Source organism: Calypte anna, chromosome 27 (genome assembly GCF_003957555.1).
Source record: "Calypte anna isolate BGI_N300 chromosome 27, bCalAnn1_v1.p, whole genome shotgun sequence".
NCBI classification, from domain to species: domain Eukaryota; kingdom Metazoa; phylum Chordata; class Aves; order Apodiformes; family Trochilidae; genus Calypte; species Calypte anna.
The window spans coordinates 2126758-2137843 of record NC_044272.1 but is presented as its reverse complement, the minus strand read 5'-3'; the positions used below and the strand labels follow the sequence as shown (position 1 = coordinate 2137843).

The 11086-nt window shown below is 55.9% G+C and overlaps 2 protein-coding genes across 4 annotated transcripts; one reads left to right on the top strand and one right to left on the bottom strand.

Moving 5' to 3' along the window:
- The first annotated feature begins 72 nt into the window (after positions 1-72).
- On the top strand, positions 73-4484 carry LOC103539316 (alanyl-tRNA editing protein Aarsd1). Of its 2 annotated transcripts, XM_030465813.1 has the most exons (13): positions 73-219; positions 300-422; positions 503-662; positions 1040-1097; positions 1613-1769; positions 1962-2078; positions 2412-2542; positions 2704-2770; positions 2908-2999; positions 3490-3544; positions 3623-3717; positions 3880-4011; positions 4384-4484. In XM_030465813.1, the coding sequence occupies exons 1-13, from the start codon at positions 181-183 to the stop codon at positions 4418-4420; spliced, it is 1263 nt and encodes a 420-aa protein (XP_030321673.1). In that variant the 5' UTR covers positions 73-180; the 3' UTR covers positions 4421-4484. The 2 variants fall into 2 exon arrangements, with proteins under 2 accessions (XP_030321673.1, XP_030321674.1); XM_030465814.1 differs by lacking the exon at positions 4384-4484 and having other exon boundaries at positions 75-219; positions 3880-4103.
- G6PC (glucose-6-phosphatase catalytic subunit) lies at positions 4469-9264 on the bottom strand. 2 transcript variants are annotated; one of them, XM_030465819.1, is made up of 6 exons: positions 8972-9264; positions 8486-8595; positions 7670-7778; positions 7384-7499; positions 6398-6924; positions 4469-4486 (listed from the first exon to the last, which is right to left on the bottom strand). In XM_030465819.1, exons 1-5 carry the CDS (start codon positions 9199-9201, stop codon positions 6413-6415), a joined length of 1077 nt encoding a protein of 358 aa, XP_030321679.1. In that variant the 5' UTR covers positions 9202-9264; the 3' UTR covers positions 4469-4486; positions 6398-6412. The 2 variants fall into 2 exon arrangements, with proteins under 2 accessions (XP_030321679.1, XP_008503927.1); XM_008505705.2 differs by lacking the exon at positions 4469-4486 and having other exon boundaries at positions 5855-6924; positions 8972-9263.
- Between the last annotated feature and the right edge of the window lie 1822 nt (positions 9265-11086).

Sequence of the window (11086 nt, the reverse complement as noted above, 5' to 3'; positions counted from 1 at the left end):
CTCTCCATCCCCCCCCCTCCCATCACCCGGCACCGGGATCGCGCGCTCCGCCAATGGTTCCCGCGCTCCGCCCTCTGCAGCGCGGCGGCCGCGACCGCCAGCCCCGTGTCCCTCTTGGGCCGCCGTTCCCCCCCCGGTCGCCGTGTCGGTGCCGCCGGTGTCTCCGGTGTCGCCGCCGCCATGGTGTTCCAGTGCCAGCGGGACAGCTGGGCCCGGCAGGTAGCGACGGGGCGGGAGGGCGCGAAGGGCGCGGGGGAGGCCCCGTTCTGGTCCTCACGGAGCCGCCGCCTCCGTTGCAGTTCGCTACCAGGGTGGTGTCGTGCCGGGCGGCGGAGCTGCGGCCCGAGGGCGGCGGGGAACCGGTGCGAGGGTTCCAGGTGGTGCTGGAGGACACCATCCTCTTCCCCGAGGGCGGCGGGCAGGTACGGGCCGGAGCGGTGGGAGAGGGGACCGGGGCGGAGCGGAGGCGTTGACCCCCCCCCCTCACCCCCGGTGTCCGCAGCCGGACGATCGCGGCCTCATCGGGGACGTTCCGGTGCTGCGTGTGACGCGGCGGGGCCCCGAGGCGCTGCACTTCGTGGAGACGGCGTTGGAACCGGGCACCGAGGTGCTGCTGTCGCTGGACTGGGACCGCCGGTTCGACCACATGCAGCAGCACTCGGGTATGGAGGGCATCGCTGCGGCGGTCCCGGGAGGACGGTCCGTGCCCGGTTGGTCCCATCCGGGGCCGGGAAGGGGACAGCCCCACGGATGGGCACGCAGGGTCCGTGCCGGGGTCTGGGTGGGCGGGCAGCTGCCCCCCGGGGTGTCTGTGCCACGTGAAGGAACAGTTCAACCCACTCCACGGTGCTGAGGAAGGACCAAGGCCACGAGGCAATGGGTGCCATGGGTGCCTCTGCTGTCTGCACCCAAACCCTGACACTGAGCACACTCCTGGTGTTTGCAGATGTCATGAGGAATGTCAGAAAAAAGCCTGGAGCCTGACAGGAAATCTTTTTTTCCTGTGGCACTCAAAATGTTGCCTGCGTGTCTCTTCCAGGACAGCATCTCATCACTGCCATTGCTGAGCAGATGTTTGGGTTCAAGACGACTTCATGGTGAGCAAGGAACAGGCTCCTTTTGACCTTGGTGTGTGCCACTGGGGTGCTGAATGCTGAAAATCAAAAGCAGTTTGCCCTTGGATATTTCCCTGAACTCAGGGGGGCTGGGAGAGGTGACTGAAGCTGTGCAGAGCATTTCCTCCATCCTGCTTTCCTCCCAGTGTGTGGGTTACATCTGGTGCTCTGTAAATAACAGGGAGAGGAGGGAAGAATGTTTTGTTTCAGTCACTTCCCAGCAGTGGGATGGCATTTAATGCAGCACAGAGGGAATTCTCAGCTGCTCTTAGCTACAGCTGCAGATCATAGAATCCTAGAGTGGGCTGGGTTGGAAGGGACCTCAGAGATCATCAAGTCCAACCCTTGATCCACTCCCACTGCAGTTCCCAGCCCATGGCACTCAGTGCCACATCCAGGCTCTTTTGAAATATCTCCAGGGAAGGAGAATCCACTACTTCCCTGGGCAGCCCATTCCAATGCTTGATCACAACTTGCTTGATGTTCTGTTGGTGCAGGGAGCTGGGCCGTCAGCAAAGTGTCATTGAGCTGGACACCCCCTCCATGACAGCAGAGCAAGTGGAGGCCCTGGAGAGGAGTGTGAATGAGAAAATCCGGGAGAGGGTGCCCGTGGTGGTGAGGGAGCTGGCAGCAGATGACCCTGAGATTGAAACTGTGAGTGGTGGGCACAGAGATGATGATATCCTTGGGATGTCACCAAGTGATAACAACTGGCAGGGGTGTTATTGTTATTATCATCATATTGTTAATATTATCATATTATTATTAATAATAATAACAACAATCAGCACCAAAATAACAAGGGGTATGGGTGTTACCATGTTGGGTGTTGTCCCCCTGTGGCAGGTGAGGAGCCGTGGGTTGCCTGATGACCACGTGGGGCCCGTGCGAGTTGTGGACATCGAAGGTGTGGACTCCAACCTGTGCTGTGGCACCCACGTCTCCAACCTGAGTGATTTGCAGGTGAGGCTGCAGCTGTGCTGCCCTTGGGAGCCTCACTCCATGTGTTCAGACTGAGCACAGCAAAAGTCCCTGAGGTCCAGGGAGTGTTGGAAATAATCCCAGTGGTGAAGGGGCAGCAGGAGCCCTGTGCTGGGCTGCATGCAGGGCAGTCCTTGTTGGAGGCTCTGTTCCAGCACAGCCCTTGAGTAGCAAATTATATTAACTCCACTGTATCACCATCTTTTTTTATTATGTTGGCCTTGTGGATGATTTTATTTTTGGTTTGATGGGTTGATTTTATTTATGCTGCCTCTGTGAGTATAAGCAAAGTACTTTTCTGATTTTATTTTTAAGGTGATTAAACTCCTTGGTACAGAAAAAGGGAAGAAGAACAAAACCAACTTGGTTTTCCTGGCAGGAAACAGAGTGCTGAAGTCAATCCAACAAAGTCACAGTACTGAGAAGGCTCTGACTTCACTGCTCAAGTAATACCCTTTCCACTTTATTTCATCTTTACTGTTCCTTGCCTCACAAGCCTGAGGGTACAACTGTGTGGTGCTTTTACAATGTTATCTGGCTCTGCTCCTTTAAGAAATCCTTTCCTTGTCCTGCAGAGTGGTGATGCAAATTGTCCTTGATCTTTCAGAAACAGACCAAGTGAGCACGTAGAGGCTGTGAAGAGGCTGCAGAGTTCTGTGAAACTTCTGCAGAAGGTACAGGGATGGCTGAAGAAAGCAGATTTTGTTCCTGCCTGTAGACCTGAGCTTTGGTCAGGATAACAGGAGTTGTAGACATCAGGTTTTGTGGATATTATGAAAACTGTGTTACAGTTTGTTTTCTTTTTTTTCAGAATAACTTGAACCTACTCAGAGACATTGCTGTTTTGATAGCCCGGGATTTCAAGAGCAAACCTGTTCAAAGCCAGCTCTTTGTGTTACACAGGTATGGGGGACTCAGGGAAAAAGGCTGAAATGGTTTCTTGCACATTTTACAGCAGCTGCAGCTCTGTGACACCTATTCAGGCTTGCTCCTCAAGAAAGAACATGGATGAGGTGAATAGACAATTAAACTGCCTCAGCTTGCTAGGAGGTTGTGTTACAGGAATGTGTCAGTAATTCAGTTACTGAATTCTTCTGGGTTTATAGTTATTTTAAGAAAAACTGTCTATCTGATTTCTCTGCCCTTGATATTTTCAAATAAAATGAGGACCTTTGTTTTTAAAGATGAGCACTTAAATAATTTCTAATGTGTTTGCACAAGAATGCACGATGAGGGTTTGGACGTTTAGAAAAACCTGATCACATCCTAAAAACAAGAGGCCAAAGCCCCATGCCTGATCAGGCCTTTGGTTTTTGATTGATACTTTGGACTGCAGAGGAGATTTTTGCTTCTTTCTGAAGTGTTTTGTTTTTTTTTTAACCCATCCATACAGAAAAGAGGGTGACTCTGAATTTATGAATATCATTGCTAACGAGATTGGGACAGAGGTGAGTCACTGATGAAGACTAACCTGGACCAGAAAAGCACTGGTTATTCTGGAACAAGATCCATCTGCCTATCCACAGGAAACCCTGCTCTTCCTGACTGTGGGGGATGAAAAAGAAGCAGGACTCTTTCTTCTAGCTGGACCTGTGGAAGCAGTTGAGAATTTAGGTCCCAGGTAATGTGTTCTTTAAAATTAATAGGAATCCTAAAGTTGCAGAGTAAGCAGCTAAGCAGTGTGATTAGGGCACAGATCCTCGTTTGCATTCTGGAGCAGGTTTGGCCAGGCTACTCTTTTCTGTTAGCAAGTGTCCTTCAGCCTGTGCTGTTGTCACTGCAGAGTAGCAGAGCTTCTGGGAGGCAAAGGAGCTGGGAAGAGAGGCCGCTTCCAGGGCAAGGCAACCCAGATGAGTCGTCGAGGGGAAGTGCAAGCTCTGCTTCAGGAATTCATCAGCCATCGAAGCCCTGAAGTGTAAGAATAAATTCCCAAAGGAGGGCTGTCTTCTCTGCTTTCCTTAAGCTCCACCAACTTCTCTCCCAGAGAATAAAGGCACAAAACCAGCAGTTGGTGTGCGTGTGCTCTGCGTGAGCTGAACTGTTGCTTGTGGAAAACAAGGGGAGGGGGAGCTGCCATCCCCACTGTGCTGCAGGGGATCTTTGATTTCCCCAGACAAGTGGTGCACATGATGAAAAACTTGGGGCAGGAAATTGTGTTCCAGTCCTTTCCCTTGCTTGGGTGCAGTTGTTACTGGTTCATTTTTGAGCATCAGGAGCTTCTCCAGCTAACACAGCTGGGAACTCCTTGGGATCTCCCCAGTGCTGCCTCCATTTCCCTCCCCTGCAGGTCCCAGGGCTGCTGCAATCTCAGCTGCAGAAACTAAAGGGCGCTGCTGAGCCACGGTGGGAAAAAGCTCAACAGGTCATTCAGGATTTTTTTTTTCCTCTTCCTAGAAATGGTAATAAACAGAAGTAGAAGAAAAGAAACCTCTGTCCCGAGGAGGTTTACCTACCACAAACCCAGAGGGGAGCAGCAGCCCCAGCACATGAGTTTTACACGTGGACACAGATGCTGGTCAGCCAAGACCTTTGCCAGGTGCTGAGCTGTGCCAGGGTCTGGGATGTGCTTGTGGGACTCTGTGGGGAGTCCAGCAGCCTTTGTTCCCACCACACAAGGCTGGCTGCCAGAGAGGGGCCATTTCTGTGGGATCTGTCCGTGTCCCAATCCTTTCCATTGGGAAAACTGCTGTACTGAGCCTGCCCACTCCCCAGCTGGAGGAAACTGAGGTGTGTGTGCAGATCCAGGAGAGCTTTCAGCAGAGAACTAGGCTCACAGCTGAGCTCTGTACTGAGTGAGTTTTGCAGCAGACTTTGCCACTGATGGGTTTGAGTGTGGGTCTCCCCTGATGTGTGGGTTGCTTGGAGGAGCACTGGTGGCTTTCAGTGTTTCAAGGGCAGGAGAGCTCTGTCAGAGGGTGGGAAAGGCTGCAAAGTCTTTACTGCAGCTCTGCTGGACCCAAGAGGCACTGCAGGGTCTGGGCCAGAGAGGGGCCATGTCCCAGGTTTGCCACACCAGTGAGCACCCCAGATGTAGCTGAGGATGGGGTAAGCTCTACTGCATATGCACAGGTACAGTCAGGCAGGAAGAACATTATCTGTTCCTTTGTATATATTTTAAACTATCTCAGACTGAGTGAGGATGTGCTAACAGTTAACTGGCAGGCTGCACAGGCTTTGAAGTCAGGAGGGTGACCCCACAGCCACCTTCCTGCAAACAAAGGTGGTGCCAAGGCCCCAGGGCCACGGTGCAGCAGTCAGGGGAGCTGAGCTGATGGCAGCAAAGCAGCTTGAGCCAACCTTGATGCAGCCACGTCCTGCAGGCTCACTGGGTGAGTGGTGCTGGAGACTGAGCCAGCACTGACTGTCAGAACCCTGTCCCCACACAGCCCAGAGCCAAAGGGCAGCTCTGTCCCCAGGCTGTCCCTGTTTCCATAAGGAGTGAGATGACACACCATTGTGTCCCTGTTCCTGGCACAAGGTGCACCCAGAAACCCTGGATAAATGGCACAAAAAAGGCAGCTTTTCCCCCCTCCCCACTGGGCTGGCTGAGTTCAGTTGCACCTGAGAGAGAAAAGCAATGAGGATTGGGGGGACTGACTCTGTGTCCCCGTGGTTTGACTGTGTGTGGTGGGTGATGATGGGAGCAGCACCCCAGGAGAGACCTCGTTCCTTCAAAGCCACCAGCAGCCCCTGCTGTGGGGTTGGGACCCAATCCCCATCCCACCTCACTGACCAGGACGACTGCCACACTCACCAGCTAAACACACCTTCAGCTTTAATAAAACACCTCGTGCTGACAGTCACACCCGTGCCTATCAGTACACCCCAGGGCTGGGGGGTCCTGCAAGCCAGTGCTTTACCTCCACAGTGTCTGCCTGTTCTTCTTAGCTGCCTCACCAGCAGACCCTGAGCACCCATGTGTGAGCACCCTGCTCCCAGTGGTGTCATCCCCAGCCCTGCAGCCTGGAGGTGACGTCCCCATGAGCTGCAGGGAAGCGTGGGGGTCTTCCCCCCCTCTGCTGCCAGCTCCTGGCTGATGACCCCACCCGTGGGCATGGGAGGGAGAGCAGGAGAGCCCTGGGAGCACAGGGCTCCCTGTGCCATCATCACCGTGGCACAACTGGTGTGGGTCAGTGCCACAGGAGCCACCCAGCAGCGCTGCCAGCCCGGCCTCTGCAGCAGCTCCCGGTGTGGAGTCAGTCTGTGCAGATTTAGCAGGGAGCAAACAGTGCCTGGGGTGCAGCCCGGGTCATCTGAGTGCCCCAGAGCCCGGGTGGCTGCTTGCCCAGGCACACAGTTACCTGCAGGGATGTCCCTTAAGCAGCTTTCTTGTCCTGCGTGGTCAGGAGCTGTGAGATGCAGTAGGGGATGAGGCCGACGGTGGCCAGAGGCACAGCTGCACTCTTGCAGAAGGAGAGGAGGTAGAAGAGGAGCTGCATGTGGGAGGGTGGCTTGAAGGCATCAAAGAGGTGTAGGACAAGGAGGGAGGTGACAATGCAGCCCAGGCGGAAGGGCAGCTGCTGGCCCTGCTTCCCCCTGCAGCTCTCCAGGTACATGTGGGAGTTGAGGGCCAAGCCCATCCCGAAGAGGATTCCCAAGTTACGGATGAGGCTGGCGAAGGGGGTGGTGTCGATGTGGACCCACTCAGGGTGGGCACACCACTTCCGAGCCTTCTCCAGTGTCCAGAGCAGGTCCACGTTGACCACCCGCAGCAGGAGGTAGAAGCCCAGAGCAAAGCTGAAGAGGAAGAAGGTGACTCCCAGGTATCGGCGGAGACTGGCATGGTAGATGAAGTGGATGTGCTGGAAACTCTTGGCCACGGCCATCCCTGCAGGTAACAAAGTGGGAGAGGAGGCAGCACTGATCAGTGATCACTGCCTCGGGGTGGTGGCCCTGAACAGACCCCACAGCCACAGGTACTCTGGTGGGGGACAAGTGCCAGGGACTGCTCCAATGGTCACTGCTGAGTGCTGTTGCTCAGAGATGGCTGATTCTGCTCCCTTTGCCCAGGGATGACCCTTTCACACCCCAAACCCACGTTGTCTGTGCCTTTGGCCCACCAGACACAGCTGGAAGTGCCTTTACTGGGATTTGTGCCACAAATGGGACAAGGACAAGGACATGTCCTGGATGGAACTGTACCCGTGACAATAAGGGCTGTAGCTGCAGAGCTACAGATGCAGCTTTTTGTCACCACCCCACAGGTATCCATCAGTCTGGGCACCCTTGCTGTGGTCCAGCACGGCAGTGCTGTGGGGAAAGGGCTGGGGGGGTGTCTGTGACTCACCTGAGATGACCCCCACAATGACCTGGTGGGGGAAATGGGCAGCAATGAAGACTCGGGACAGGCAGACACAGACCTGAACCGCCCAGAAGCCCATCCAAAGCACCATCCACAGCACCCTGTGAGGGGCAGGGAGACACATCCTGCTCATCACCTACCTGAGCAGCACCCAGCCACCCTCCTGCACACCCCACCCCAGTGCCACAGCTTGGCCATCTGCCCACAGCCGTGTTCCCGGGTGGGCTGTGCTGTGCTGGTGGAACACGGGAGGTTTTGGCACACAGCTTACCAGTATTTGAGTGTCTTCGACTGTTTCTTCCCCATGGCAGCAGAGAGGAGGGCTGTCACCATGACATAGTACACACCTGCTGCACCCATAGCATGGCCAGAGGGGCTCCCTGGGTGAAATGAGAGCTCCAGGTCAGACCCCCCAGTTCAGAGGGGGCTGTGATGTTGTGTTGGGAGGCTCCTGGGTAGCAGCCCAGGCCCCAGGGGCTGTGATACTGGGTGACATGGCACCCAGCACCTGTCTGCCAGTGGCCACAGTGCCACCTCTCCAACAGGCACCCAGGTCTGTCCCCAGGCACCACTGGGGCTGGAGCAGAGGACAGCAGGGCAGAGGCAGTGTGGGAGCACAGCTCTGGCTCTGCCACCCGCCTGCAGTGCAGAGGGCACTGAATATCCCTGGTGGTTCGTGCTGAGCACGCTGGGGACACCTGCAGCCCTTCCCCAGCCCTGTAGAAAAGCCACGGGCAAAGTACAGACAGAGCTGCTCTGGAACTGGGTGAGCCTCTTCCCCACCAAGCAGCCATCTGTGTTTGGGGCTGGAGGCAGAGCACGGTCCCAGCACGGGCCAAGGTTGGTGTTTGTGCTGAGCCACTAAATCTGCACTGAGGGTCAAGGTCTGCTCTGTGCAGGGGTTGCCTTTCTCCCCCTGTGACAGCACAGTGGGGACTTGGCCATAACGGCCCCACTCATGAGGCTCCAGGGGTCTGTGCCACCAGTGGGCTGCCAGCCACAGCCCTGGCTGTGCCAGCAGCCCCACTGTGGGGACCAAGGCCCTGGGCAAGACCCCAGTGCTCCTGCAGTGTCTGGTGGACCCTACCAGGGCCAGTCTCACAGGTGAGTGGGAACTGTTGGATCGCTGGAGCAGACATGTTCCTGTAATAATCCGTCTCATGGACCCACCAGTACGGTCTCTCCCCAAAAAGGATCCTGAAAAGAAAAGACAACAGGGGCTGTAGATCTCCTGGGCACCAGAGCAGGTGGGCATGGCTGCAGTTTCAGCTCTGTTGTGGGAATTGGAAGAGGCAAAGGACCCATGAGGGGTCTGGGGCATCCAGACAGACACAGCATCCAGCTGGTCACTTGGTCCCCACATCCCCAAAACGTGGGAATGCTGCAACACAGCTGCAGGGATGGTACCAGAGCCCAGGAGAGCTCAGGAAGGAGCCACAATTACCACTGCCAAGCCGGAGGCCAAACTCTGGTCTGGTTTACATCAGTGTCAAGGCTGAGAGCACACACCTGACCCACATTAATCCAGCTGTGCCAACATGCCTGGAGGGAGCTGTGGCACAGGGCCACTCACCACTTGAAGATGAGGTTGAGCCAGTCGCCGATGACAGCCACCCAGATGAGCCGGACACCCACTGCCTCACTGCAGTGGAACCAGATAGGGAAGAGGACAAAGAAAGCATTCCTGAGGTCAGCAGCAAAGGAGATGAAGAGGAACCATTCCTGGGAGCCCTGGAAGCTCTCCTGCAGCCAGTGTGTTGCTCGGATGCCCGCGTCATGCAGGAGGTCCATGTTTGCCTCCATTCCCCGCCGCAGCCGCTGCCCCTTGGTGCAGCTCAGCCCTGCCTGTGGGGTTTTATACTCTGTGGGCACTTGTTTGCTGCAGGCAGGTCGCTTGTCCCAGCACTGATCTTTGGACCTAAAACCACTTTTGCCAAAGGTGCATCACCAGGAGGGGGGGGAGGACGGGGGGGGGGGGGGGTTTGTTACAAACATGTTTGGAACAATTACGTAAAAGGGAGAAAACAGGATTTGAGGAGCATGGGGAGCCCTGACACCAGCACCTTAACCCTTCCTCACACCATCCCTTCCCTGCAGCATGCAGGCTGCCCCCTTTGGAGATCCTGCAGCCTTGGTCCTTCTGCTGCCCCACATAACAGTCCAGCCGCTCCTGCTGAGCCCCAGCACTGCCATCAGGGCACAGATCTAAGCTGCCCAAGCAGCAACTCAAGGCTGCTGCAGCCCTGAGCCATGACATCCATCTGCCATCACCCCAAGCACTCCTGGAGCATCACGAGGGTGCCCAGAAGTGTGGTGTGGGTCATAAGGACATGGTGTGGGGGGCTGGCTGCCCACCACCCCCACAGCAGCTGAAAGCTCCAGCTGATGAGGAAACACATGCTGCCCTGGTGTGTGCCAGGCTGACTTAACGAGGGCTCTGTGCAATGGGAAACCTTCCAAGCCTTTCTTGAAGCTCTTTGCAGCCCCAGGGAGCTCCTGGCTGCCAGCCACGCTTCCCTGATCTATAATGTGGGGTTAAAGAACCTTTGCAAATGAGGTCCGCAGCTTCCCGAGATCAACCCCCTCCTGCACAAAACTGTCCCATCAGACCCCTGGATGGAGCTGAATACACCGCTCACGCTACAGCTGCCCGGGGCCTTTCCCCACCCCGGCCACGCCGCGGTGTCACGGGCAGCAGTGCTGGAACCGCAGCTTTCTCGCCCTGATCCTCCCCGGGACGTAAGAGTGAATCAGAAACTCTCTCCAGGAGCCCGAGGGCACAGAGACAGCCTGGCAGGAGGAACCTCCTTCCCCGGCTCTGCCCGGCCATCACGGACACGCAGCCCGGCAGCCGTCGAGCAGGCAGCAGCCGAGCAGGACAGGAGGTGTTAATGATTAGCAGACAGTGAAAATGCATCACTTATCTCCCTCCTCGGGAAAGTTCAGGTCAAGATCCTTGAACCGCTGCCCTGTGCTGTTTGCCGAGGTGCAGAGCCGGAGCGGAGTCCTGCCCGGAGGCAGCAGCTCTGCCCCCGACAGCATCTGCGAGGCAGAAACACAGCAACCATTCCTCCTGGGAACTGCCAAGCCGAGGAAGAGGGATGGTGTTTGCAAACGCTCCTGCTCCGGACGCAGCTGGATGGTCAGAATCTGCCTCGTCTTTGGCTGAGAAAGCTGGGGCTGCCCCCACGGACCTGCAGAGTTTCTTTGGCCCCAGGGAGCTGCCGTGGGGCCGCAGCTGAGACCCCTCCGGGGGGAGGCAGGACCCGGGGGCTCAGAAAGGTTCTGTCGAGAGGGAGTTTCCCATCTGCCCTCGGGGAAAAGGCGATGGAGAGGAGCGGTGTGAAGGCTGCAGGATTGGCCTCGATTATAGGCGGGGTCCCTGCCAAGGGCTGCTCCTCCCGGCCCCTCCCAGCCCAGCCTCAACCGAGGCATCCCTGCCCTGGATCGAGCTCCCAAGCACCAAAAAACATTAAAAAACAAACAAAAAACCCCTCTAAAAAAAGCCCAAACGAAACGAACAAACAACAACGACAAAAAAAAAAAAATCAAACAAAAAACAAAACCAAAAAACCACCAAAGTACAACTTTGCACGGAAATTGAATTACTCTTTCAAAACAAATTCCCCAACAGCTCATTCCAGGGTCCTCAACCAAGAGTGGGTTTGGCTAGCATGAAGGAATGCGA

Excerpts from the sequence above, each read along its gene's own strand:
- G6PC (XM_030465819.1), bottom strand. The coding sequence starts at position 9,201 with ATGGAGGCAAACATGGACCTCCTGCATGACGCGGGCATCCGAGCAACA. Across the intron at positions 7,779-8,485 it reads CACCTGTGAGACTGGCCCTG|GGAGCCCCTCTGGCCATGCT; the intron begins GTAGGGTCCACC and ends CATTTCACCCAG. Across the intron at positions 6,925-7,383 it reads CATTGTGGGGGTCATCTCAG|GGATGGCCGTGGCCAAGAGT; the intron begins GTGAGTCACAGA and ends TGTTACCTGCAG.
- LOC103539316 (XM_030465813.1), top strand. The coding sequence starts at position 181 with ATGGTGTTCCAGTGCCAGCGGGACAGCTGGGCCCGGCAG. Across the intron at positions 3,000-3,489 it reads CAGCTCTTTGTGTTACACAG|AAAAGAGGGTGACTCTGAAT; the intron begins GTATGGGGGACT and ends CCATCCATACAG. Across the intron at positions 3,545-3,622 it reads CTAACGAGATTGGGACAGAG|GAAACCCTGCTCTTCCTGAC; the intron begins GTGAGTCACTGA and ends GCCTATCCACAG.